At 33.3% G+C, this 25,448-nt stretch overlaps 2 protein-coding genes across 9 annotated transcripts; one reads left to right on the forward strand and one right to left on the reverse strand.

Moving 5' to 3' along the window:
* Positions 1–1,878: 1,878 nt before the first annotated feature.
* On the forward strand, positions 1,879–24,820 carry LOC141659289 (alpha-mannosidase I MNS4). 8 transcript variants are annotated; one of them, XM_074466087.1, is made up of 17 exons: positions 1,879–2,156; positions 2,608–2,727; positions 2,800–2,892; positions 8,033–8,134; positions 9,974–10,064; positions 10,544–10,599; positions 11,483–11,555; positions 13,080–13,189; positions 14,360–14,410; positions 16,467–16,555; positions 16,696–16,777; positions 16,856–16,969; positions 17,073–17,152; positions 20,364–20,499; positions 22,129–22,199; positions 22,327–22,567; positions 24,136–24,820. In XM_074466087.1, the coding sequence occupies exons 1-17, from the start codon at positions 2,025–2,027 to the stop codon at positions 24,361–24,363; spliced, it is 1,869 nt and encodes a 622-aa protein (XP_074322188.1). In that variant the 5' UTR covers positions 1,879–2,024; the 3' UTR covers positions 24,364–24,820. The 8 variants fall into 8 exon arrangements, with proteins under 8 accessions (XP_074322188.1, XP_074322190.1, XP_074322189.1 ...); XM_074466089.1 differs by having other exon boundaries at positions 2,608–2,723; positions 2,817–2,892; XM_074466088.1 differs by having other exon boundaries at positions 1,880–2,156; positions 8,048–8,134.
* Positions 3,622–4,441, reverse strand: LOC141659291 (uncharacterized). Its single transcript, XM_074466095.1, has 2 exons — positions 4,258–4,441; positions 3,622–4,161 (listed from the first exon to the last, which is right to left on the reverse strand). The coding sequence occupies exon 2, from the start codon at positions 4,063–4,065 to the stop codon at positions 3,667–3,669; it is 399 nt and encodes a 132-aa protein (XP_074322196.1). The 5' UTR covers positions 4,066–4,161; positions 4,258–4,441; the 3' UTR covers positions 3,622–3,666.
* Positions 24,821–25,448: the final 628 nt, after the last annotated feature.

Here is a 25,448-nt window from a genome sequence, read left to right on the forward strand (position 1 = left end):
TCGTTCCAGGTCCTGGATTCAATCCTCGCTCTCCCGAGAATTTAGAATAATGCATCAAAATATCACCATTTGAGTTAAAAATGCCCAAAATATCACTTCTGAAAATTAAGGCCCAAAATGTCACTTCAAAACGGGCTATCGCGTAACGTTTAGAAATTAGTGCAAAACATCACATCGTGTAACATTTTGCCTTTTTTTTAATGGGCAACGTGACTTCAAGTCCCGTTTATGTGTTTCCCATTTTTGTGTTTTGTTTTCTTGTTTTGATATATTATTTAGGGGTCTAAAAATATCATTTAATGTTACTTTTTTTAATATTTATTCTCATTTAATATTTTTAGAATTTATAAATGATACCATAACTTAACAATTTTTAACATTTAGGGTTCATCAATCCCCTTTTGGGTTTTTGAAATATTAAAAAAAAATTAATAAATATTATACCGATTTAGGGTTTAGGACCTAAATTCTAGAGTCTAAACCCTAATTTAATCTAGGGTTTGGGGCCGTTAGGCCCTAAACCCTAGGAACCAAAAATGTAAATTTTAAATTAAATAATTTTAAATTTAAAAGTGAAACTTAATTTTAATAATTTTTAATATTTTAGGGTTACCAATCCCCTTTTGGGTTTTAGAAACAATTTAAATAATTTTTTTAGTATTTTAGGAAATTAATAATTTTTATTTTAGGTTAAAATAATTTTTATTAAAAAAAATTATATGCGTAAAACGTTAGATAAAGTGGTGTTTTGGGGTCAAAACGCTACATGATGTACTGTTAGGAAGCAAAACACAGTTTTAAGTAACGTTTTACCACTTTTTAAAAATAAAAAAAAACAATAATAACGTGACACGAAGTCACGTTTTAGGTTTTAAAAAAAAACAAAAGCGTAACACGATTGTCCATTATGAGATGACATATAGGGCCTTAATTTTCAAAGATGACAATTTGGACCATTATTTACAGCAAAGTGATAAATAAGACCACCACCCGAGAATTTAATATTTTTAGAATTTATAAATGATACCATAATTTAACAATTTTTAACATTTAGGGTTCACCAATCCTCTTTTGGGTTTTAGAAATATTAAAAAAAATAAAAAATATTATATCGATTTAGGGTTTAGGATTTAGGCCCTAAACCCTAATTTAATCTATAGGAACTAAAAATGTAAATTTTAAATTAAATAATTTTAAATTTAAAAGTGTAACTTAATTTTAATATTTTTTAACATTTTAGGGTTCATCAATCCCCTTTTGGGTTTTAAAAATAATAAATAAATTTTTTAGTATTTTAGGAAATTAATAATTTTTTATTTTAGGTTAAAAATAATTTTTATTAAAAAAATTATATGTGTAAAACGTTAGATAAAGTAGTGTTTTGGGGTCAAAACACTACATGATGTATTGTTAGGAAGCAAAACACAGTTTTAAGTAACGTTTTACCACTTTTTAAAAATAAAAAAAACAATGATAATGTGACACAAAGTCACGTTTTAGGTTTTAAAAAAAAACAAAAACGATTGTCCCTTATGAGATGACATAGAGGGTCTTAATTTTCAAAGATGACAATTTGGACCATTATTTACAGCAAAGTGATAAATAAGACCACTACCCGAGAATTTATGAGAACATAAACTCATATGTAAGGTTATAAACCATAATTGTAAAAAAAAAACATAATAGGTATATTTCAAAAAATCGAAATACATCAAAAAAATAAAGAAAAAAAAGGTAAAACTAAACACCTCATAGTTTCAAAAATAAAAATAAATAAACACCTCATTGATGTATCGAGTCGAAGTAATAACAGCGAACAGTCCAAACAGGCCCCGACTCCATCACCGATAACAGTAAACTGTAAAAATTAGTTACAAAAAAAAAACCCACAGAATAGAAGAAGCCAGTTGAGTTCAAATCAGAAACTCAAGTTCACCTCTTTTTCAACAATCCAAAAATTTGTTAATCCTGATAAAACAAACACACAGTGAGAGGTGAAAGTGAGAATACACACTGATTTTGTAATGGAGGTTCCAAAACAATTGCTAACACATTTTTTAATTTTAATTTTGTGTACGGACTTATTATGTATGAGTATTCGCCAAATTCAAGCCGAGAGCGTTACTCCCGAGGAAGCCAAGCTATTACGAGATGAGGTTATCACCCTATCTTTGTACTTGCACGCTTTGATTTCCTACTATTGATTCATACAAGCTGCTGATTGTTGCGTTTTCCGTAAATGTAGTTGAATTTGATTGACTTCATTCTTAATTTTGTGTAAAGTGCATTAATAAGTAGATTGTAGATTCTATGTTTTTTTTGCCATATAGATTGTAGATTCTATGTTTGATGTAAGTTTACGATATGTAAATGAAGTTTGAAATGGTTTGTTTTGGATGTGGAGGTAAAGTAATGACTATATAAGTCGGAAATGTGATTAGGTTTTGGGAAATTTGGGGATCGGAAAAATGCAGTGTCTGATTTGGAGGTTAGGGAATTATGGCCTTGTTTAGTTAATCGTTTTTTCTTTTGATTAGGTTAATTTAGTGGTAATGGTCCTTATAGGTATAGATAATGAAACGAACAAGCACGGTTACTGTTATGTAGGTTCGTGGAATGTTCTATCATGCATTCGATGGATATATGGATCATGCTTTTCCACGTGATGAGTTGAAACCATTGTCGTGTGGAGGAGAAGATACGCTTGGAGGTTATGCTTTAACGTTGGTAAGATCTGTCTTTAATTCACTGTTTTCTGTCATTGTTAAGGTAAATTTACATAATATGACACAATTGCAGATTGATTCTTTGGACAGTTTGGCTTTGATGGGTGATTTCGAGCACTTTACTACCTCTGTTGAATGGATTGGTAAAAATCTTCGTTTTGATATCGTGAGTATGCAATTTCTAGACATTAACTTGGATCATCTCTGTAGGATGTGAAATTAAATGATATTGTACTCCGAGAGTTCAAATGCCTTAGCATTGTGCGTCATATAAGCCTTCTTATTGTATTTGTTGTCTGATGTTATCTGTTCTTTTGTGTCTGTTTTTGGTCATCTAGCATGTATCTGTTGATTGGATAGAAGTTAAGGGGTCATAGTTTTGAGATGAAACTCGCGGTGCTAGTTGGTCCCATGATCTTGATATTCCATTCAGAAAGTACCAAGGTCCTAGAATGATGTATTAAACTATTAATGATAATCCCATATCACCTCAGGGTCCCTTCCTTGTTGAGCCCGGACTCAAACTCCGTTTGAGCAGAAATGACGGCGGCGTGCGGTGTAGCTGTAAGGTGGGAACCTACAAAACAGAATCGGAGGGGGGTGGCGTCCTCGCGGTACCTCCGGTATGAGAATGAGAAAAGGTTTTGAAGGAGAAAGGGGTAAAACGGGAATTATACGAATATATTGTGGCAAGGTTATTACGGCGCCGAGTCGAGCCTCGGCGCCCGGGGACCTTGGAATCGACTAGTCGACAAGTCGCCCGACTAGTCGAATAAAGTCGACAAGTCGTGATATATGGTATATTTTTTATTATATATATATAATAGGTAAAAACACACAAATTCCATAGAATAAAATAGACAAGAAGTTCAAATACCAAAATTTTAGCATCCCTAAGTAAATAAAAACATAATAGATCAGTGAGTACTGAATAGACTAATCAAAAATAGTCATCCATCTCAAAGTCATGTCCATCTTCTTGAGTATTCTTGTTTGATGGATCGGGAGGAACACCATAATCATCTTCCACATCCTCATCATCATTAGGTGTATTGTCTTCATCTTCTCCCCATTCATCATCATCATCATCATCATCATCATCCTCTTGTTGCGTGACTTGTGTCGAACTAGTGCCACATCGAGTATAGGTAAGCACATCATCACTCTTGGAACCACCTTTAGCTTTCCTTGGAAGTTTGCGTCCTCCAAGTGATTCCGAGGCACCCGAAGCTGTGTCTACCGCACTCCAAAATCTATCTTCGACATCATCAATCCACTCATTAGTCCACTCCAAATCATCAAATATGAGTGGATTAAATTTACTTCCAAGTTCATGCATCTTTTTAAATCTTGAATCTATCTTCCGATTGTATTGAACATACACCAAATCATTCAAACGATCATGTTCCAACCTATTCTTCTTCTTTGTATGTATCTAAATTTATCAAATAAATAGACTATGATTAGTCCTCAAGTATCAAGTATAAGTTATTGCAATTTGACAATAAATAATAAATAAAGAGGCGCATACGAATTCAAATGTACTCCAATTGCGCTCACAACCGGGAGATGAACAACATAAACCAACAATACGCTTTGCAAATAATTGAAGCTCAATTGCACGACCTCCGTATGCATCCCACCAATCAACTAATATAAAAATAACACAAATAAGAATACCTAATCCTATAAAAGTAAAACTAACACAAACAAGAATTGATTAATGTTACTAATTTTTAAACAAACTTACGGGGACTTTTTTCCTTTCGGTGCTCAATCGCCATCTCTCTTGCAAAACCTCCCCTTGTATTTTTGTAGTCATCGACAAGTTTACTTATTTCGTTTCTTTTAGTCCGATCCTTGACCATCTTCTCAAGGACATCATTAAAGTCCTCCCTGATCCGAGATGCACACGAAGGATTCTTTTCAACAATGTCAAAATACTTTCCGGGGTTGAGAAACAAGGCTGCCCCGTACAATGGTTTTCCCATTTGTGAACTCCAACGATCCTCAAGTATTGTCAACACTCTCTTCCGAAGCGGTAGTTTTGGACCAACAAATACCTTTGTTAGTTGGACTCTTGCATAGTCCATAGCAGCTGCAACCTCTGCCAAGGCAGGTCTTTCATCACCATCTGCAATGCGTAAAACCTGAAGAAGTGGTTGTGAAGCCTTCAAACAGTCCTCTAAACTTTCCCAAAAGGCTGTTGAGAATGTAGTGTCGTAAACTTTCTTCCCATTTTCAGTTTTTGCTAGCTTTGACACACTCCAATCTCCAGACCCAAATAATGAGCGCAAGGCTGCCCTATGCTTGAGAAAGCTTTGTAATGTAAGAAAAGCGGTAGCAAACCTTGTTGCTCCGGTCCGCACTAAATCCATCCCATTAGTCCTCCCCCTCAATGCATGAAGGATACACCCATGCCTATAGATGAATGTTGTGCACCTTCTTGCTTGATTGATTACTTTTTTCATGCTTGGAATCTTGCCAATATCCTCTAACATTAAATCAAGGCAGTGAGCAGCACACGGAGTCCAAAACAACCAAGGCAGACTTTGTTCCAGGAGTGCACCAGCTAGCTTGTAATTTGCCCCGTTATCTGTCACCACTTGCACAACATTGCTATAGCCAACATCAACTATCATTGCATCTATCAACCCTGACAACATTTCTGCATCATGGGCTCTATCTGAAGCATCAAAAGATTGCAAGAAAAAAGTGCCTTCCGGACTATTAGCAAGAAAATTGATAAGATGCCTTCCCCGTCGATCCGTCCATCCATCACACATAAGGGTGCAACCATATTTTTTCCGGGCCTTCTCATGCCTCTCCCTCAATTTTTCAGTTTCATCTTTTGCTTTTTTAAGTAAGGGCAGCCTTAAATTGTGGAATGTTGGAGGCTTCAAACCCGGTCCGAATTGCCCTATAGACTCAACCATAATTTCATAGCTCCTAGAATTTGCGACATTAAATGGAATTCCATTTTCGTAGAAGAAATTTGCAATGTGCATGGAAACCCTTTCTTTCTCTTCTTTTGTTCTCATCGTGCTCTCCAAAGATGTTTGACCTGGACCAGCCCTATGCCTCTCTTCAATTACCTGTTCTGGTGTCCTGATCAACATGGAACTAACAGATTTTTGGATTGCAGGTTTGCGAAAATCAAAGGCAGCCTTGCCTTTTTGCTGGACAACCTTGCCTTTCTGCTGCTGGCCAGTTGATTTTGAGCTGTGAAATGTGTTAGAAGCTCCAGTAGATTGGAATTCATACGCTTCTTCATCGCTGCCTTCTTCTGGAATATGTACATTAGCACTTTTCAATTTCTTTTTGCTTTGCACATAATCATTCATTTGTTTAGCAATCTCCGTTGTTGTTTTTGGACATTTTATGATATCCGGAAATCTGCCAATTAAATGTTGCTTGGATCTATTAATTCCGCCATGATTTTCATTCCCACACAAAATGCATTTGACGACATCCTTACGTGTAAGGTCAGGCCAAACTGCAAATTTCCACCCTGGATCATTTGACTTGGCATTTCTTTTTGGATCTTTAGCAAGCTGTAGCAAATGGTTATCTGTGGTCTCCATTGCAGTTGGAGAAGAGACTGCAGGCAATAAAGCAATGTGTAAACGAAGCAAGCAAGTAACAGAGGATTAACATTAACATAGCACATCAAGTAAAAAATTGTTTGTAAAAAATTTTGACTGGGCAAGAAAAATGGAACACAATTTGTGTTTTTTTTTGTAAATTGATCGACTACAGTCAATCAGTGTATTTGTAAATAAAACATTAAAATCGTTTTTTGCTCAAATATATAAATTCCAGTTTTGAATAAATAAGTAAAATAAATTTGAAATTTGAATAAATAAGTAATAAAAATTCATTTTTTATTAATAAAAAACATTTTTAAAAATTATTAATATATACCTGTGTGTATATATATATACACACAAGTAAAAAAAGGAACGTATGTGAGAAAAAGAGAGAGATGAAGAGATGAAAAAAGAAGAAAGAAAAGGGAGAGAGAGAGACAAAGAAAGAGAAATAGAAGAACGAGAAGAAGATTCAAGAAGAAGATTTGAGAAGAAGCTTACCTGGAGATTTCAGAAGAAAGAGAAGATCTAATAAGAGCCGCCGTTGTTGAGACCGTTGCCTTTTTCTTTTCCTTTTTCTATACAGCTGTGTATTTATATCCTTATCTAAAAACCCTTTTTTTACCGGGTCGGGTCGGGTGGTTACTGGGTCGGGTAAAGGCCCATGGACGCCAGAATCATCAAGTCGCTTGTCGACTTATTCACTGCAACGACTGGGCGACTAGTCAACGACTGGGCGTCGACTAATCGTCGATTAGTCGTCGACTACTCGTCGGCTAGTCGTCGACTACTCGTCGGCTAGTCGTCGACTACTCGTCGGCTAGTCGTCGACTCAATAACAATGTATTGTGGTGTGTGTATATTTGTGTATATGTGAGATGAAGTAACCCCTTATACCCTTTTTGTTCAGCCTTTTATAGGCTTCCCATTAGGGTTAAAGGGTTTGTACCTTTTGATCTGGACTGTAGGTGTGTTTTTGGACTGTAGGACGTGTGAACGCCCATGATGAGCCAGTGTATTGTTGAATCTGGACCGTAGGAACGTTTTGGATCCGGGGTACCTGGACGGTGGTGATATTGCCACGTGTCCTGGGGTCCTCCAGTGTTACTGTTAAATGGGCCCCGTACCCTTCTTATTGGGCCTTGGGCTCTTACTGTTGGGCCTGTTATATTATAGGCTATCAATTAATACACTACAGATCTTTGTAACATCTCCACCTTAGTTAAAATCTGGCGCATCAATTACATTTTTGTGAGCCCATTTAAAAGACTGTCATTCTTTAGTTCAATGATTTACCATTTATTTCAGTTGAAATAATCATTTAAAACATAGGTACTTATTTATTAAAATTTGTAGTTCTCTTGTACCGATTAGCTCTTTGACTTCATTGTGAATTTGTTGCATTACTGTTTATGGTTTGATTGGTTTTTCTGACCATTAAATTTTAAGTAGATTTGACTTTTATCACTCGAAGGCATGCCATATGTTAGTTTATGTCTCTGAACTCTGACTACTATATGTCAAATGTCATTATATTTTGATCAATTTTCTTTCTTTGACATGTCTTTCCTTCACTTGCAGTCAAATCAATGCATTTGACAGATTGATTTGTAGGCCACCTTTTTGTTTTTATCAGTTAAAAGACTATCAGCAGTGACCTGAGAAATTAATTGTTCTTGCTCTTATTTCTTTAGCCAAATTGAATTAAAGTTTCAGATTGCATATTTGCAGAACAAGACAGTATCCGTTTTTGAAACGACTATCCGTATCCTTGGAGGACTACTTTCGGCTCATCTTATTGCGAGTGATTATGCTACGGTATCAAATTATCTGACTTGATGTAATTTACAATCTACTTGATAACAGGCTGTACTGCTTTTCCTTGTTTATGCTTCTATGTATTGTCGTCTTACGTTTTTTCTTATGTATATGCGTCAATTCTAATTGTTTCATTAATGATGTATATGCGTCAAATTCTAATTGTTCATTAATGATCGAGATAATACGTCGAAAGTTCCACAATGTTTGTTATGGAAAATTATTACATTTTATCTGATGTAAAGAAAAAAATGGGATTCTTTGACGTGTGGTATGAATCTACTCCCTCCGCACCACTTCAAGGGGATGAGTTACAAATTCAGTATGTCCCAACTACGTGTCTTAGTTTCTATGCTAATACATTTGATTCCAGTTTTTTCCCTTATTTATGCACGTGTGTATAGCCTCTTTTTCAACACATTAACTGGTTTGATTTTATTTTCAGTGATATAATTAAAATAGGTTTTTAATATTACTAGACCCAATAAGTTATGTTTTTAATAATTAGGCCCTTTAAAATAGTTATTAAAATAATTAGAGATATGTGTATTTAGAATAATAAATATGTGTTTATTAGAATAACATTTTAAAGTAATCAGCCTTGTTAAAATATGTTTTAAAAAAAGACCGGTAGAGCGGAACAATTACCAACCAACCGATTGACAAAAAAAATTTAATGTTTCGGTTTGAATAATATAGTAAAGTATAGATATGAAGGTGGCTAATTGAACAATTTATTAGTGTTATATTGGTAAAAGAAAAATATTAATATATAAAGAAAAAAATGTACAGTTAAAACAAAGATTAAGAAATAAACAACTTAGAAAATAAAGGAAACTACAAACATGGACTTCAATTTAAAAGAAAAATAAAACAAAGAAAGCATATACAAATAAGAAAAGTATAAAAGAAAACAAAAAAACTTAAACAAACAAGCAGAAACGTGGTTCAAGTTTTATAAATTTGGGTTAGTTCAAATTAAAAAAAGAATATAAATGAACTTCAAAGTCGATGAAAAAAGAGTTTACTATATTTTTATATATATGAAATGAAATATTAAGGTTAAATGCACACTGTCCAATTCTTTTCTGTTTTAAAATTAAACAAGAGCTCGAATAAAAAAATAAAAATAAAAAGTAAACAAACTGTACCCTACATCAGCATATGTATTTTAATGAGATACATTACATGCATTGTATTTGTATGTTGGGCATGGCTGTGTCAATGTTAAAGTTTACGTTGGAATATAAAATGAGAGTAGTTGTTAACTGTAGGTATATAATGCAAGGGCAGTATTGTCGAATAGTTATAAAATTTAACTTTTCTTAATATACGTGTAAAAGTCAAATCAGCCATTTGAAGTGGAACATGGAGTATAACGACTTATATATACATAGGGGGCTACTCCATTAGACACTCCCTTATAATGAAAACGAGAAACTAAAATAAAAAAATTCTCAATCATGTCGAAATATAGCACATATGATATGCAAATTGATCGTTGCGAGATTTAGAAAATACAGTCAAGTCGGATTTAAAAAAAAAACTTACCGTTTGACGGAAAAAATCAAATTAAAAACGGAGGGGAAAAACCGAGATTTTGTGCGGGAGGGTGCAGATTAGTTGGATGTGGTGCTTTTAGGGGGGCCATTAGATTAAATTGATCTAATGGCTTAGATTAGTTTCTAGTTTCTATGTTAAGTTTGATTTCTATTTGATCATTTGCCTAGGTACATGTACATGAGGGGAGTTTACCGTCAAACTTCATATGATTTGCCTTCTATATATGCCATTATAACTGTCAAGCTCTATATCTTTTCTTATACTTCTCATTTACAGGGAATGAGGATACCCTCATATGATGATGAGTTGCTTCACTTAGCTGAGGATTTAGCCCGCAGATTATTACCCGCCTTTGATACTCCTACCGGTATTCTTCTAGAACCGTTTTATCAATTTAGAGAATAATTTATCCGTACTGCTAATAACTGCTGTTATCGCCTCTACTTTTAATTATTGGATGAGGTCTCTTTTATATATTGTGTTTTTTTCTGAAATGTGCTGAGAGAATAATTCTTAATAGTGCTAATTTGTGTGTCAAAAATTTATGTGACAGAAATGTCCCAAACTTATGAACTGTAGAGTATAAAGCAGCAAGATGTCATTATGACCTAGTCTACAAGAAGTGTCATTTTCTATGACTACTTATTCATCAGCTTCATTTCATCATTTGCATCAAAATATTGAAGAAATGAGTTTCTGGAAACTATTAAAATATGTAATTTGCTGATTGGACTCTTTGTCTAGTTAACTGCACTAGCAAAGGTCGTTTATTACTCATTGGATAAAAATGTTCTAGATTTTTTTCTGAAAACCCATGCTCTGACTTTCCTGGTTTATGTGTTGCAGGAATTCCCTATGGGTCTGTCAATCTATTGTACGGAGTTGATGAGAATGAAAGCAAGGTAAAATATTTATAATCATTCCCATTTACTGCTTCCCATCTTTATGTGGTTGCTATTTATACATGTGCTTGTTGTCAAAATGCATAGTGCAGCTGTTAGTAGTCCGCAATTAAAGAATGAATATGGAACCCCTACACACAAAGAGCTCTCTCTCTCTCTCTCTCTCTCTCTCTCTCTCTCTCTCTTTCTCTCTCTCTCTCTCTCTGTATATATATGTATATGTATGTTTGTATATATAGACACACATACATCCATACCTTGCTACATTTCTTGTCCCTACATCCTAGCTTCTTCTCAAGCCTCCGTCACTTGGACCTTTCAAATTTCTTCCTATATTGGTGTCAACCTGACACAAAATGGACTAGGTTTTTCGTTTTTCAACCTAATTTTTTTTGCATAATTACAATATTAGTCACAGAAGTAATTACCTTCTAAAACTGCTGTTCATTTGTGAATCAGCATCTTGTCATTACTCGTAAAACTGGTAACAAGTTATATTATTAGAATGAATGATAAATTCCAATACATCATGTATTTGAATGGTATATTCAAATACTATTTAATATTCCATATAGATATTACACATGTGATATTCATTTGTTCTATTATACTATTTGATATAAGCCAAAAAGTGAAATGCAGAACACTGTATGTAGTTGCTTCATTTGCAGTTTATATATATGTAATATTTTATAGCTCACAGACCTTTTTCAAGTGCTTATGTTTGGGGTCCTATATATTTTTTCTCTAAAATTTAATCCACTAGTCCACAATTGTAATTCAATTTTGCCTGTTTAGAGTGCTTTAACTTGCAGTGACTTATCCTCACCTGCATATTAATGTGAGAATATTATCTTTGGTTGAATATTCTTGGTGTATATAGATAACATCAACAGCTGGTGGAGGAACTCTGACTCTAGAATTTGGTGTGCTTAGCCGCTTGACTGATGATCCCAGTAAGTTCTGTTTCTTCTGTAACCTGTGTTTTAGCATGCTTTTAAAATTGTTTCCTCACGTTTGATGAATGATCATTACAAGTAAAGAAAAGAAAGAAAAAGAATTCCACTTGTTTTGAGAAAAAAATGTTATCTTCTTTATGTGACACGTGTAATTCAAGTGTAGGCATTGTGATAGATAAGTTAATGGCAAAATCATTCTGTCCTAGGTTACAGGCTCCATTTCGTCTATTTAGTTCGACACCTATATATGTCCAGGATTGACATGATAATTCATGTATGCTTCATGTTGGTAGAACATATTATGTAGCATGTTCTGTTGTCGTTCTGTTACACGTTGAGATAGCTACAGAGGTAAGAAGTTGGTGATTTAAAGATCGGGTGTTGGATTTGTAAATTTTGTAGGCGCATGTCAATATTTTCCATTCTGAATTCTTTATTAATCTGATGCCGCATTTTTCACTATTCCTATACAGTATATAAGATTAGTCAACTACTATAGGATTTCAGTTGGTTTCCTTTTCCATTTTAATTGTCTTGTCATGTATGACGGAGGTTATCCAACGTTCATTATTATTTTCTTTTTTATGTGCATAGCAAGACGACCCTTTACCTAGACGGTTAGGCGCCCGCCTAGACGGACATTAATGTCGGATTACACGTTTTACTATATAAATTGGGTATATTTAATATATACATACATTTATATGTTATGATAATATAGATTTAGCCATACATACATTACCAAAGAGTAAATACTATAATTACAGATCAAAGTACATACATAAATGTTATACCCAATAATATATGTTTGTAGTTTGTGCATACATATAATACATATACATACGCGTATATATATATGTATGTATGTATCTAACAGCTAAGAAGCAAAATAAGAATACTCCTTAATAGATTGCTGCCAGGAGATGCTTGTCTGTGTCTTGCTGGTAGTTAACTAGGGTTAAGTGTGTCGGCTGTAGGTAGTTAGTCGTGATTATAACTTGAATATGGGCTGGACCATATAAAAGGATACTGGGTTGGACTTAGTCAAAGATAGACCGGGCTAGCCCATCTTAAAATAAGACGGACTTATGCGGATTTGGACGGATTTAGACGTCGTCTAGCCACCTAGGCGCCCCTATGCGTCGCCTACCCACTAAAAATGAAGATAGGTCGGACGCCTACCCATTTTTTACCGCCTAGTCGCCTAGGCGACGTCTTAACAACTATGAAAACATGTAACAAGTTCTGTTTTCTGGTTTACTCGTATCCCTCTTATTCTCTCATTAAGAAATGCAGCAACCTTGAGGGACTCGTAGGCGAAAATTTTAAATGCTAGGGATTTGCCAGTAGCCTGTTTGGGCGTCGTTGGGGCTCATTGCTAAGTTTTATGTCTCAAAACCAATCTTTATAAGAAAATAGAAATAGAAATAAAATGAAGAAGGGAGCTGGCTACATTTTGCTGAAAAACATTTGGAATTGCATAATGCATAATTTAAGTTTTAATGTATCTTTTTGCTGCAGTTTTTGAGCAAGTTACAAAGAATTCAGTGCTTGGGTTGTGGGCTCGGAGATCAAGAATCAATTTAGTTGGTGCTCATATTAATGTATTTACAGGCGAATGGACGCAGAAGGTATCTTTCCATTTAGCTGTATGGAGAGCTATGCAATTTGGTTATCCACATTGTTTTAATTCTGTGACATTGTACTGTCGAAGAATATTATGATATGTAACTTTGTAATATTGAAGTGTTGCCAATTTGATGATTTTGTTTTTTACGATTATCATCCGAAGCGCTAAAACTGTCTACAGTTTTCTTGACTTGGGCTAAATCAGTAAGTTTTGTATCATACTAGGAAGCACCGACACTCCAAAAAGGATGCCGTACGGCACCGACACGGCTGAGTACGTGTCCGACACGCCACATGGCGTGTCGACAGAAAAAGGCAACCGATACGCGACCGACACGGGTTCGACACGCGACCGACACGGGTTCGACACGCGACCGACACGGCCCATATAAAAATGCCCAAAATCATCTTAAAAAAGCCCAACAAAATCTTTTTTTAAAAGCTCAAACCATCATATATTAACCCTAATTTTGTGTCTCTCTGTCTTTTATAACCTCCCCTCTTCATCTTTTATAACCCTATATATATACAATCAAATGTATACATACATCTATATATATAACACATATAAAAATATTTTTTATATTTTTATAACTTTTTTTTGCCGTATCCCGTATCCAGGACACTTTGATAATTGACGAATCCCCGTGTCCCGTGTCCCGTGTCCCGTGTGTCGCCGTATCAGTGTCGGTGCTTCCTAGGTATCATAACATGGTATAATGAATTTTTTATATATACAAAGATGTCACCTGTCGAGTGTCCTTTAGAGAGATTTTGCAAATATTGTTTGACTATTTAACTTGTAAAGGTTGTTTTGTCCTGATTTCTGCACACTTTACATACTAGCACTGTTATTTTTTTCCAATTGATAGTAATCTGTTCTAATTTTTTGACAAATTTTATGTGAAGTGGGACTGATTTTGGTGGGATACTAATATTTTTAGCCCTTTGCTGGTTGACTTTTTATGCACTTGTTGGAAACTGTTTAATCGTATCAGTTTGTTTCTGAGTTCCCTTTTCACGTATTACCCCATCTCTGTGAAGAGCTGAAAGATATCTGAAAGAGATGTAGTCAGTCTGCCAAATTTTCTGTTCTGTACCACTTTTCCTTATAATTTGTTCATTTTCTTTGCTTTTGTTTGTGGTTTATAATTTGAAATTTTTTGTTTCAGGATGCTGGTATAGGAACAAGCATCGACTCGTTTTATGAATATCTCCTCAAGGTATGTGCAAGTTGTACATTTGTCTCTTTAATCAATAGCTTTACGAACTTCAATATTAATTATATTCTTTGTCTTTCCCTCTTATATTTGTAACCTGTGCCAAGCAAGGACCAATGACAATATATTTGGATAAAACATAAAAAATTATTATGAATAATTACAAATTTTAGATTGTATTTAGAAAAATATTAATACTATACTATTATAAACCCAATTTTTTTGATATTATATCATATCCAGAATATTAAATAGTCATATTTAAAATCCTACTACAATTTAATGTCAATCTAATACTAACAATTGCAATCTACTTTCACATCTCAATTTCATATCCACTCAAACTCTTCTTCCTTACCTTTACAACAAACTCCATTTTGGATTGCAATTGCTTATTGCATTTCATTAAGTTAATACTAAAAAAAATCTTTCATTTATATTAAACTTTATTAAAGATTTAAATATTATACAATTTTGAAATCCTAATAAAGCCATCTATATATTTATACTATACTATTATAAGCGGAACACCTTCTATTTGGTAGTTGTTAGTAGGTTGTTCGTTACAGTTGTTTTGTACGACAAATAACAACCGTCAGATCTAAAGTCAAATAGATAGGAACCGTTGGATGCAATAATAAAATAATATTATATTAATATTTAAACTGCTCTCATGAATTCAGGGTTCGAACCCCGTCAACAGCTTATTATATTAAAACTTCTATATTCTTTATTTTAACAATTTCTACATGTTCAGAGCTCGAGTCCCGTGAACAACATATTATATTATTTATTTTCAGTCAAGTCTCAAATTATCACAAAATATTTATTATTATAACTTATTATATTCTTCAATTTATTTTCTAACTATTGAAATAAATTGAAGAATATATAACAGAATATAAATAATTTTAAGATAAAATATATTATTAAAAATCATTTAAGTGTTAAAAACAATTCGTGCATCGCACCGGTCATAGACTAGTTATACTATTATAACCAAGCTTAGTTCTTTTTGTACTCGGTCACTTGGTTTCGATACCCAATTTGTTTACCATTATAATATAATATTATTATTTTTCATATGTTTATATTGAATTTTGTTAATATAAAAAATAATTTGTATTTTTAGAATACTATTAAGATCCGAATTAAATACTTTTTTGTAACCGATAATTCAGTTTTACTTTTTGGTTAATCTAATGTATAATAAATATGTTGCATATAGTATTAATATTTAATTTTAAATAATGTATATCAAGTTCTATTTAATATCTACTTAAAAAGTTCTAATAATGAACTTTTTATAATAGAATTCTATCAAGATTACAATTCACCGTTTACATTAGATATCATTAAATTTATAATACTCGTACACTTTCATTTATATCATAATTTTATCAAAATTTTTAAATATATTAAAATTTCAAATGATATAAATAAACAATAATTTCTAGTGAAAATTATTCTTATTTTTTAGTATCCGGACTGGTGCCTTGCTTGGGCTTTAGACATACTTATTATATGTTAACAGTAAATTTTTAACTAACTTAAAGAATTTTAATATTAATTTTTAGTTCACTTGTGAAATTATGATACAGTTAGGATATAAATAATAATGTTGCACAATCTCTTATTCGATAAAATTGTAAATATTGAAGCATAGACTTGGTTTGAAATATATGTAGAAATATATGTTTATTTTACTGCAATTTAAGTAGAAATGTATTTGAAAATTAAGTTCAATTCTGTAATTTGTTAATACTTTTTTTTAGTTTCATAGTGAAATAAAATCTGTTTACTTGGGTAATCTGTTTTAGTTAATTCCCCTTCTCTGTAAAACGTTGAATTTAGTTTCAAGTTACTTCCTTCCTTTTAGGGCCAAGAATCGGACAAAATTGTAATTAGTTGACCATGTATGTACCAACCCCTGATCTTATTAAATTTTGTTTCGTAGTAGTTTATTTTGGATTTAACTGTTCCTTGATCATGTGTCCGGTGGCTCATCCACTGCATATGTAGGATGATAAATGCAAATTATAAGGGTTAATAATGTCAGGCTTACCTGTTATTCGGAGATGAAGAATATCTGTATATCTTCCAAGAAGCTTATGCAGCTGCAATGCACTACCTTTATAATGATCCTTGGTAAGATATACAACTATAAAATGTATGAATATATCATTCTATTCTAGTCTATATCTTTGTATATTTTTTTTTTCAGATTTTCATCTTGAAGTATATATACTTACAGAAACATGAAGGACAATAGTAAAATATGTTTGTAGGTATGTAGAGGTAAACATGAATTCTGCTGCTCTTGTCTGGCCTTTATTCAACAGTCTACAGGCTTTCTGGCCTGGTCTTCAGGTAATAGCGATAATTTGTTCTACCTACTGCTTAATGCCATATTATGTTAACGGTTTGCATTTTACCTATTTTTCCTAGGTTCTGGCAGGGGATATTGATCCTGCTATTAGAACACATACTGCGTTCTTTAGCGTCTGGAAAAGATATGGGTTCACACCAGAAGGTTTTAATCTCGCCACCTTCAGTGTTCAGGTATATGATTTCTAGAATTTTATATATTGTTCAAGGATTAATTGTGTGTGTATATATATGTAAATGTATATATTAGATTGTTAACTACTTCATTTGTTTTCAGCAAGGTCAAAGGAGCTACCCCCTGCGTCCAGAACTAATTGAAAGCACATATTGGCTCTACAAAGCTACCAGGGATTCTAGGTTGGTCCCTCTATTATTTTCAAATCCCAGCCTCTCGCTCTAAATTCAAATAATATACAGGAAAGGTTCAGAATTTAGATAACAATCATACTACAGTACAAACTATAAGGTAATTAGAATTGTTGGACCTTTATCATCTAGAGATCTAGAATATTGGAATTTACAAAAAAACCGAAAACTTATTACAGTCCTTTTTATTGACAATCCAATTGTTTACAGTTAAAAGTGGTTATATGTAGTATTGTGACTGGTGAACTGTACCATTGTAACAGGTGAGCTGTATCTATTTTTATTTCACATTTTTCAGGCTAAATTGCTTTATAGGTAGGCCTGCCCATATATATATATATAATATTTTTCCTTTTTTAGTTATTTTTATATTGCTGGACCCTAAATTAGATTGTATTAAATCATAAGTTATTTGATGGGTGCCAAAGTTAATTAAAAGAGAAGGTAAAAGCTGATAATTCTCAGGATAATATATTCTTTAAGTAATATACAAACTAAAATCCCTATTTATAAAGTCCTACACTACTCTCCTAATCGAATCATTTCCTAAAAGATGAGGATAATTTATGATTACCTCTAATTTAAAAATCTTAAATATTTAATTCGAACTAAAAAGCCTTCAAAGCAGTTTATATTCTTCGTATATTCTTTTTTTTGGGATTTTTAAGTGGTCGTCCTTTGACATTATAAGCAATTGAACTATCATTTTATTGCCGAACTTATCAATTAATTGCTGGCCACAAACAATGTTATTGTGGAACTGCGTTGCGTACAGATCTAATTATAAGCTGAGATTGACATTAGAGAAAACATCCACCCAGCCGGTCCATGTTTAGTATTCCCCCTATTCTTCTAGCTCTCCATGCATGCCGGAGTTTTGCTGCTGCCACCACTCCCTCCGGAGTCATGCTGCTACAAGCCATCATAGCAACAACCTGCCACAAATCTTCATGTCCCTCCGTTCTATCAAAATGAAAATACAACTTACAAAAGCAGTAATTATTTATAGTTTATCCCGTGCAAGGGTAAAACTCACAAAGTTAATACCCTTCAATCAACATTCTATAGGACGTACGACAAATTATAAAATTTTATGCAGAGCAGAATCACTTTGTCACCAAACTTACAAAACAGAATGGGAAGAAAACTTAGTGATATAACCCTTAGATTCTTATAAGAGCAAAATCTTACTTACAAGTAATGTAATCTATAATCACAATTTTTCTCACACAATCACAGAAGTTTTTTGTAGCTATATATTATGTATAAATAATAGATGCTCGATGGTGTAACTTGATTGTTAAAAAGTATATCGAAAACAATTTTTCTTATAAAATATATATTAAGTAAATCAAGTTAGGGGTTTGTGAGGGAAAACAAGAAGGGCCGGAAAACAAAGTTAAAAAATAAAATACTAACATTGTTATTAATATTTCCTATATGATTAATGATTATAAACATTAAATTATATCAAAAATTGCAAAATTTGAAGTATTATTTTTGTTAAAGTATGTTTCATGCCCGTCTGAAGATTCTAATAAATCTGTGAGGCTTAGCCTGGCGGATACCTCGTGAGTTACCAAGGGCTTGATGAGGCTTAGTTGATGCGGAGCATAAAATATTTATATTACTTGCTAATTATTTTATATTGTTGTTTAGTTATAAATATTTTGCAGTGTTCTAAAAAGCGGGAATCGGAATTGTTCGGTGGAGGGACCTTTCAGTGATTAATCGGATAATCGGTGATTAATCGGAGCATTAATCGTAAAAAAATTATTTAATAAATAATAAAAAATAATTCTATTTAAATGTCATTAACCTTTTACAAGATTTACAAAAATAAAACCACATATCATTAATTCAGTATTGATGTTTTAATAGTAAGATTTATAAAAAAAAACTCCTATCACGAGTCCATAATTGATATTTAAGTAATTTATACTAATTAATTACTACTGACTACTCACTAATATTACTTGATAATTAGAAATTACTACGTACAAATTCAAATCTTAAGATTTTAAATTACTACCTACTTGATATTTAAGTGATAATTATTGAATAAATTTATAATACCTCAAAATTATGAATCTATCGAGCAAGCAAGTTGAGTATTGAGATTTGAAAATAATTCATTAGGGATTTGTATATAGGATTTAGGGATATAAGAATATACGATTCTTTCTGTGTGTAAAAGAGTCAATATGTTAATATATTAATTTTAATATTAATTATTAAATGTTAAATGTTAATTATTATTTTAAAAAAACTTTATTTTTTTAAAAAACAATATTTTTTTTATTAATTTCAAACTTTGACCGATTCGGCCGATTTTTGACCCGATTCGACCGACTTTTGACCGATTTTTCAAAAAACCGTACTTTGACCCGATTAACGATTAATCGAGACGGGACCCGTCCGAACTCCGATTAATCGACCGATTAATCGGTTAATCGGCCGATTTTTAGAACACTGATATTTTGTAATTAATAATTATATTATCTAGCTAGGAACACTCTAGATTATAGATTATAGCAGTACAAAAAAAAGAAAGGATTTATTTTATTTTATTTTATTAATAATGGTAGTAAATTAAAAAAGGTTTTTGGTTTTCAGAAAATTACCTGGCTCCCAATTAATAATAATTATCTATATAATCTTCTGTTCTTTTTCATTATGGAGAGACGAATTATGAATTGATTTTATTGGATAAATCTGATGATTTATTTGTGATTCCATCGATTCTCTGTGGAAATATGTATATCCCCTATTATACCTTTTCTTTTGGACCTGTCCTACATTATATGGTATTAGAGTTGCCATTCCTCTACCTAGACGCCATAAACCCTTGACAACCGCCACCAGTAGCCGCTAGCAGCCACGAGCAGCCGTGTTCAGCCCCTGCAGCCTCTGTGCAGAATTGTTTAAGGGCTTCCAAAACCCTATAATTATTCAGAATTCAGAACAGCCCCCGTTCTTTAATTTTCTTGGACAAAAATGTCATCACAGAATTGAGTTTGAAATATCATGCGCTAAGCAACATTAGCGTACACTGGGGTGGGGGGCTAATGAGGCCGGTTAACAGGAATCGGAACCTCAATCCCGTGTACTACTGTGCTGGTGATTGGATTAGTAATTTAGTTGTATGGATTTAATCAATAGTTGATGAATTTTTATAACTTGTCACACCGTCTAAATGTAGATATCTTGATGCTGGGAGGGATATGGTTGCAAGCTTACAGTATGGTGCCCGATGCACTTGTGGATATTGTCATATCTCAGATGTCGAGTTTCACAAACAGGAAGATCACATGGAGAGCTTTTTCCTAGCTGAAACTGTATGTAAAATTTACTTAAGGAATCATTATCAATATGTTATGTTCTATATTATTGACTTCTTTCATTGTTAGTAATTATTTCTTGCATAAAGTTGAGAATCACCATAGGTCACCTAGCGGAGTGAACCTGCAACACAGACTTATGTTGGTCTTTATAGTGTGCTCTCGCCTACCATTTTAGGAGGTCTGTTAGGATTTGGTAAGAATGATGTAACTAATTTAGTAATAAAAAGAAGGGAATCATGTAAATAAATATTTTACTGAGGATCACAAATTGAGAATACTATTTACTTTCTCTAACCAATCTTAGCTTGAACCGAAGTTGGCTCTAGGATTTGACTCCTGGGTACTTGCTTGATATTTTAACGCACCTTTACTGGTTTGTTAAGCCTTAAGTTTTTTAATATTTTCAGAATATCTGATTTTTTCTCATGGTGTCACCAAGGCGACTACATGACTTCCCAGCCCTGGAAAACATAATTCGTCCTGGTCGTCGTATTCTCCTACCTACTCAGTTATACTCTCCCATAGTTCATCTTGGTGATCATATAGGTTTTGACGAATCCATACATTTTTGACCTGTTTTGACTCTAGCAGTTTGAGATAAACAAAGAATAAGCCCCAAGTTAGTTCCTAACTTAGTAATACTACTTGAACGACTTCACCAAAGAACACAACTTATCCATCTGGCGGCCTAAATTATTTCCTTTTCTTTCTTTTATTTTCTTATTTTCTTCTTCCTTGTGTTTGTTCACTTTGTTTTCATTTAATTTTTTAATTTTATGCTCTTATCTCCCCCCCCCCACTTTTCTTCTTCTTTGTCATTCTAGCTATTAGCCATACGTAATTTGTAATTACATAATCTAAAATTTATTATCGAGACGTAATATTGTGTCAGAACATGTATAATGTACTTTATTATTGTAATGTAAATTTATATGCATTATACATCTACAACTACAAGTAAAAAATATAGTTGTGCAACATTGTAGTCGCGTAATTAGATCATTGAAAATGTCAATTTTAGTATTAGAGGATTTTAGTTACAAGAATGGTAGTTGTGGTCGATACATATTTAAGTATAAGAGGTGGGAGAGGAGGAACCATCGAATCCTAGACCTCTTCTAGCACTGGGAACACCTTTGCCACCACTTGGGAACTTTTTAATTCACTTCCAGGACCTTTAAGAGCACAAGTATTTGTCTGTGTATGTGCACGGGCGCGCGCAGAATACTAATTACTGGAATGTTGATAATATTTAAGCTTTTTAGTTTTCCTGCAATCATATACATGTAAATGATACATCAAAAACGAATATGAAAGCTTGTTTCAGTGTGTCTGTGTAAGCTGATAATATATCTGATGAACTCATATTGCCAGATCGATGCTTTATTTCTTTAGTTTCCGGGATACCTCCCATTAACTAATGTAGTGGCGCCATAGCACTGTGACAGCAGTGACAATGTTTTATTTTTTCAGTCTTGGTTTATCTGGAATGGTAGTGTTTGAGATATATTATCTTCATATGCCATCATCTATTGATCGTTCCTAGTACATGATCATGTGTCATTTGTATTTTATTTTATTCAATTCTCTTCCAAGTATACAAAGTTGCATCAACTTGTTCAGGTGAAATACCTGTGGCTTCTATTTGATCTGGCTGCTGGTTCTGATAACCTCGTTGAGAATGGGCCATACAAGTAAGTAGTGTTTCCTTTCAGCGTTGGTAACTCAGCTAAGGACGGTAGGGTATTTGAAATCTAATTTTACTCTAAAAAGGACCTTTTTTTAAATCTTTTCGGCTCTAAATTTTTTCGCATTGTTCAGGTATGTCTTCAGCACTGAAGGCCACTTGTTACCGGCTACCCCTCAAATTTCTTTAGTAAAGGAACATTGTTCTTATATTGGTGCATTCTGTCCGAGAAGCAATTTCGGGCATGAACCCCCTACATTTGATATTCCAATGGAATCCCAGGAACCTAATGCCACTAAAACTTTTCTGGATACCACAAGTCTGTTAGGGCATTCCTATGTTCATAAATCCAGTTCAGTGTCAGGAGTAATTAAGGTCAGTTGAAACAATCTTCACTTTAATTGGTCCACCCTTATTTACATTATGGATTACTCTGTATTTGTTGTATATACTTTTATCGATCCTCCCTCACTCCCTGTAAAGCCCTTTAATGTAAGACCTCTTGGTATGGGGACCCCTATCAACCTAATTACGTACATACAAAAAGTCAAAGGCCAGATTACCTGATCCTGCCCCCAGACATGCAGGGTCTAAAATGTAAAATTTAGTTCAGTTATGATTTGCTCAATGCTCACTAGAGAGGCACACATTCTCCAACTTGCTGATATTCAAGCACACAACACACACTCAGCAGCAAACAAGAATTACTGTAGTAGTAAAGATAAATTATGAGTAGTGATCACAGGATCACCCAAATAGTTGCAGAGAATAAGTTAATCATAGAGGCTGAGTCTCTCCTAAGCCAAAGCCTAAACATTCTACAAAATTCTTAAGCTAACTGAAAAAGAATAATCATCTCAATACATGTACTCTAGCTGTAACAGAAAATAGAATGTAGTCATCTACTGCGAGTGACTTTACCTCACTCGAGGTACGCTACACTCTAGAATTCTCTTAGGCACTTAAGTTGTCACAATCTACTATCTCATCTTTGTCAAGCTTACAATGGGCCTCTTTGAGTAAGTCCATTGTATTTGGGACTTAAGGTGAAATTTAGTAAATTGTTGCTTCTTGAGAAGAAAGTCTTCCATCTTGCATCAAACTTATGTAGAATTTTTCATTAGATGAGCACTTGCAATACATTACTGGGTGAGATTTCCTTTCTGCCGTAGATCCAGTATCAGTTTAGGTTTAACAACCAGTTCCGACTCTGCAGTCAGCTGTGCTGGAAAAACAGGTAAAGCGTATGTTGTCCCATGACCCTTTTCAATTGTGAGACCTGGAATACCAGGTGCATGATCGCATCCGGTGGTAGCTCCAATTTGTAAGCTGCCTTTCATATTTGAGCTATCACCTTAAAAGAGCCATAATATCTCGAGGCAACTTTTCTGACTTTCTTTTTGGCTAAAGACTTTTCTCGATAGGGACTCAGTTTGAGGATTACCGAATTATCCACCTGAAATTCTACTTCTCTTTGTTTTGTTTCAGCAGATGCTTTCATCTTTTGTTGTGCTCGCAAAAAGTTCATCCGTAACTCATCCAATATCTCTTCTCTATCATTCAACACATGATACGCATGAGACACTTGACACTATCAAGAACACACAAAGTAGTGAATTTTTCTGTATTATGCTTGTTTAATTAGATGCTTCACTACTTTGCGTGTTCTTGGTAGTGTTAAAAGGCTTTAGGTAAAACACCTTTGAAGTAGTCATTGGATCCACCTATCTTAATAAGAATTTCTTGTGTGCACGAATATCTGGAGGAGCAAAGTAATTTCCCTAAGATTGGGGTGCATCTTTATAATTATCTAGAATATATATATATATATATATATAGAGAGAGAGAGAGAGTTAATTCGGGATATATTATTGTTGCTTTGACATTATCTGTCTCTCTTTAAGCTCAACTGATTTTTTTTATAAAAAAAAATTATTTGGCAGGGACTCTGTCCAGGACTATCTCATTCGCAGAAGTATGGCATATCATATGTGGCTTCACATAGTACAACCCTCAGTGACGAGCGTGTAGACCAAAGTGAGAGTACTGTAGTTCAAAGCCACTCAGTGGTTCTTCTTTCTGACTCCAGTGCGATTAATACACCGGACGATTTACAGAATGATACAGAACCTAGTAGTAGTAAAGGAGATGGTGAGCCCTTCAGGGGATAAAGCTGAAATGATTTACCGGTTTGCTTACAGATCCATAATCCACATTTTGACCTGATATAGTTCTTGCATCTAGAGGACACGACATTCAGTGATGATTGCGGAATCAGAATCAAGAAATGATGTCAAAATTCTTCTTGGATGCGTTTAACCAATTTTGGACTGTTGGGTTACGGGACCAACGTTGTACACTTGCGAAGATATATGATATACAAAGCCTTGTACAATATAGTCTGTCCAAAATTTATATTAGGGATTTCTTGTAAAATATGTTTTTTTGATAAGGGGCATACTTTGCATTTTGTAATTTAGAAAGATTTGTCGGGTATTCAAAGGATGACCATGGTGGGAAAAGATGAGAATGGCGTTAAAAAACATATTTTGATTAGTCGAAATTTGGTAAGTGATTGAAAGAACTGTCTTATAAGTTAAAAGATTATACAAATCTCATTTGACAGTTGACATTTAGCAAGTTTGTCAAGATGTTGTATAAACTGTCTGTAATTTTGTATTATTATTTGTTAGTTGAGATTTGATATTTACAAAATGTGCTTTTTGTTTATCAAAATTATGAACAGATTTATTAATACTTATGTATGTAATATAATTGTATACATTTCGAAATAGTATATATTATAAAACTCTTGACCTCTTTTTTTAATATATCGTTTTATAATTTTTTTTGCTCAAACTACTTGTGTTTTTCAAGCAGGAATTCAATTTACTTGATCAGTAAACGCCAATGAGTATAAAATATAGTATCATTTTAAAACATTAATCCTACTATCATATAGTTGGATGGACCTGGCTTGATCATTATCTGATTTTAGTTATGCATACATGCATAATAAATAGAAATATATTAGATAGTAGATACTTTATGTTCCGATTATTTGTGTAGTTTAAGTTAAATGAGTACATAGTATTTTAATAAGAAATTTAATAACTTAATAATTAAAGTCTGCAATTACAGATGTATCCTTATTTTATTAAAGATAAAAAATCTTTTATACTCACTTAAGTTAGATGAATACATATTTACAAGCATCAAACTCAATGTAATTTAACTTTATGGTGTTTGGATTATA

This window comes from Apium graveolens, chromosome 5 (genome assembly GCF_009905375.1).
Source record: "Apium graveolens cultivar Ventura chromosome 5, ASM990537v1, whole genome shotgun sequence".
Classification (NCBI taxonomy): Eukaryota; Viridiplantae; Streptophyta; class Magnoliopsida; order Apiales; family Apiaceae; genus Apium; species Apium graveolens.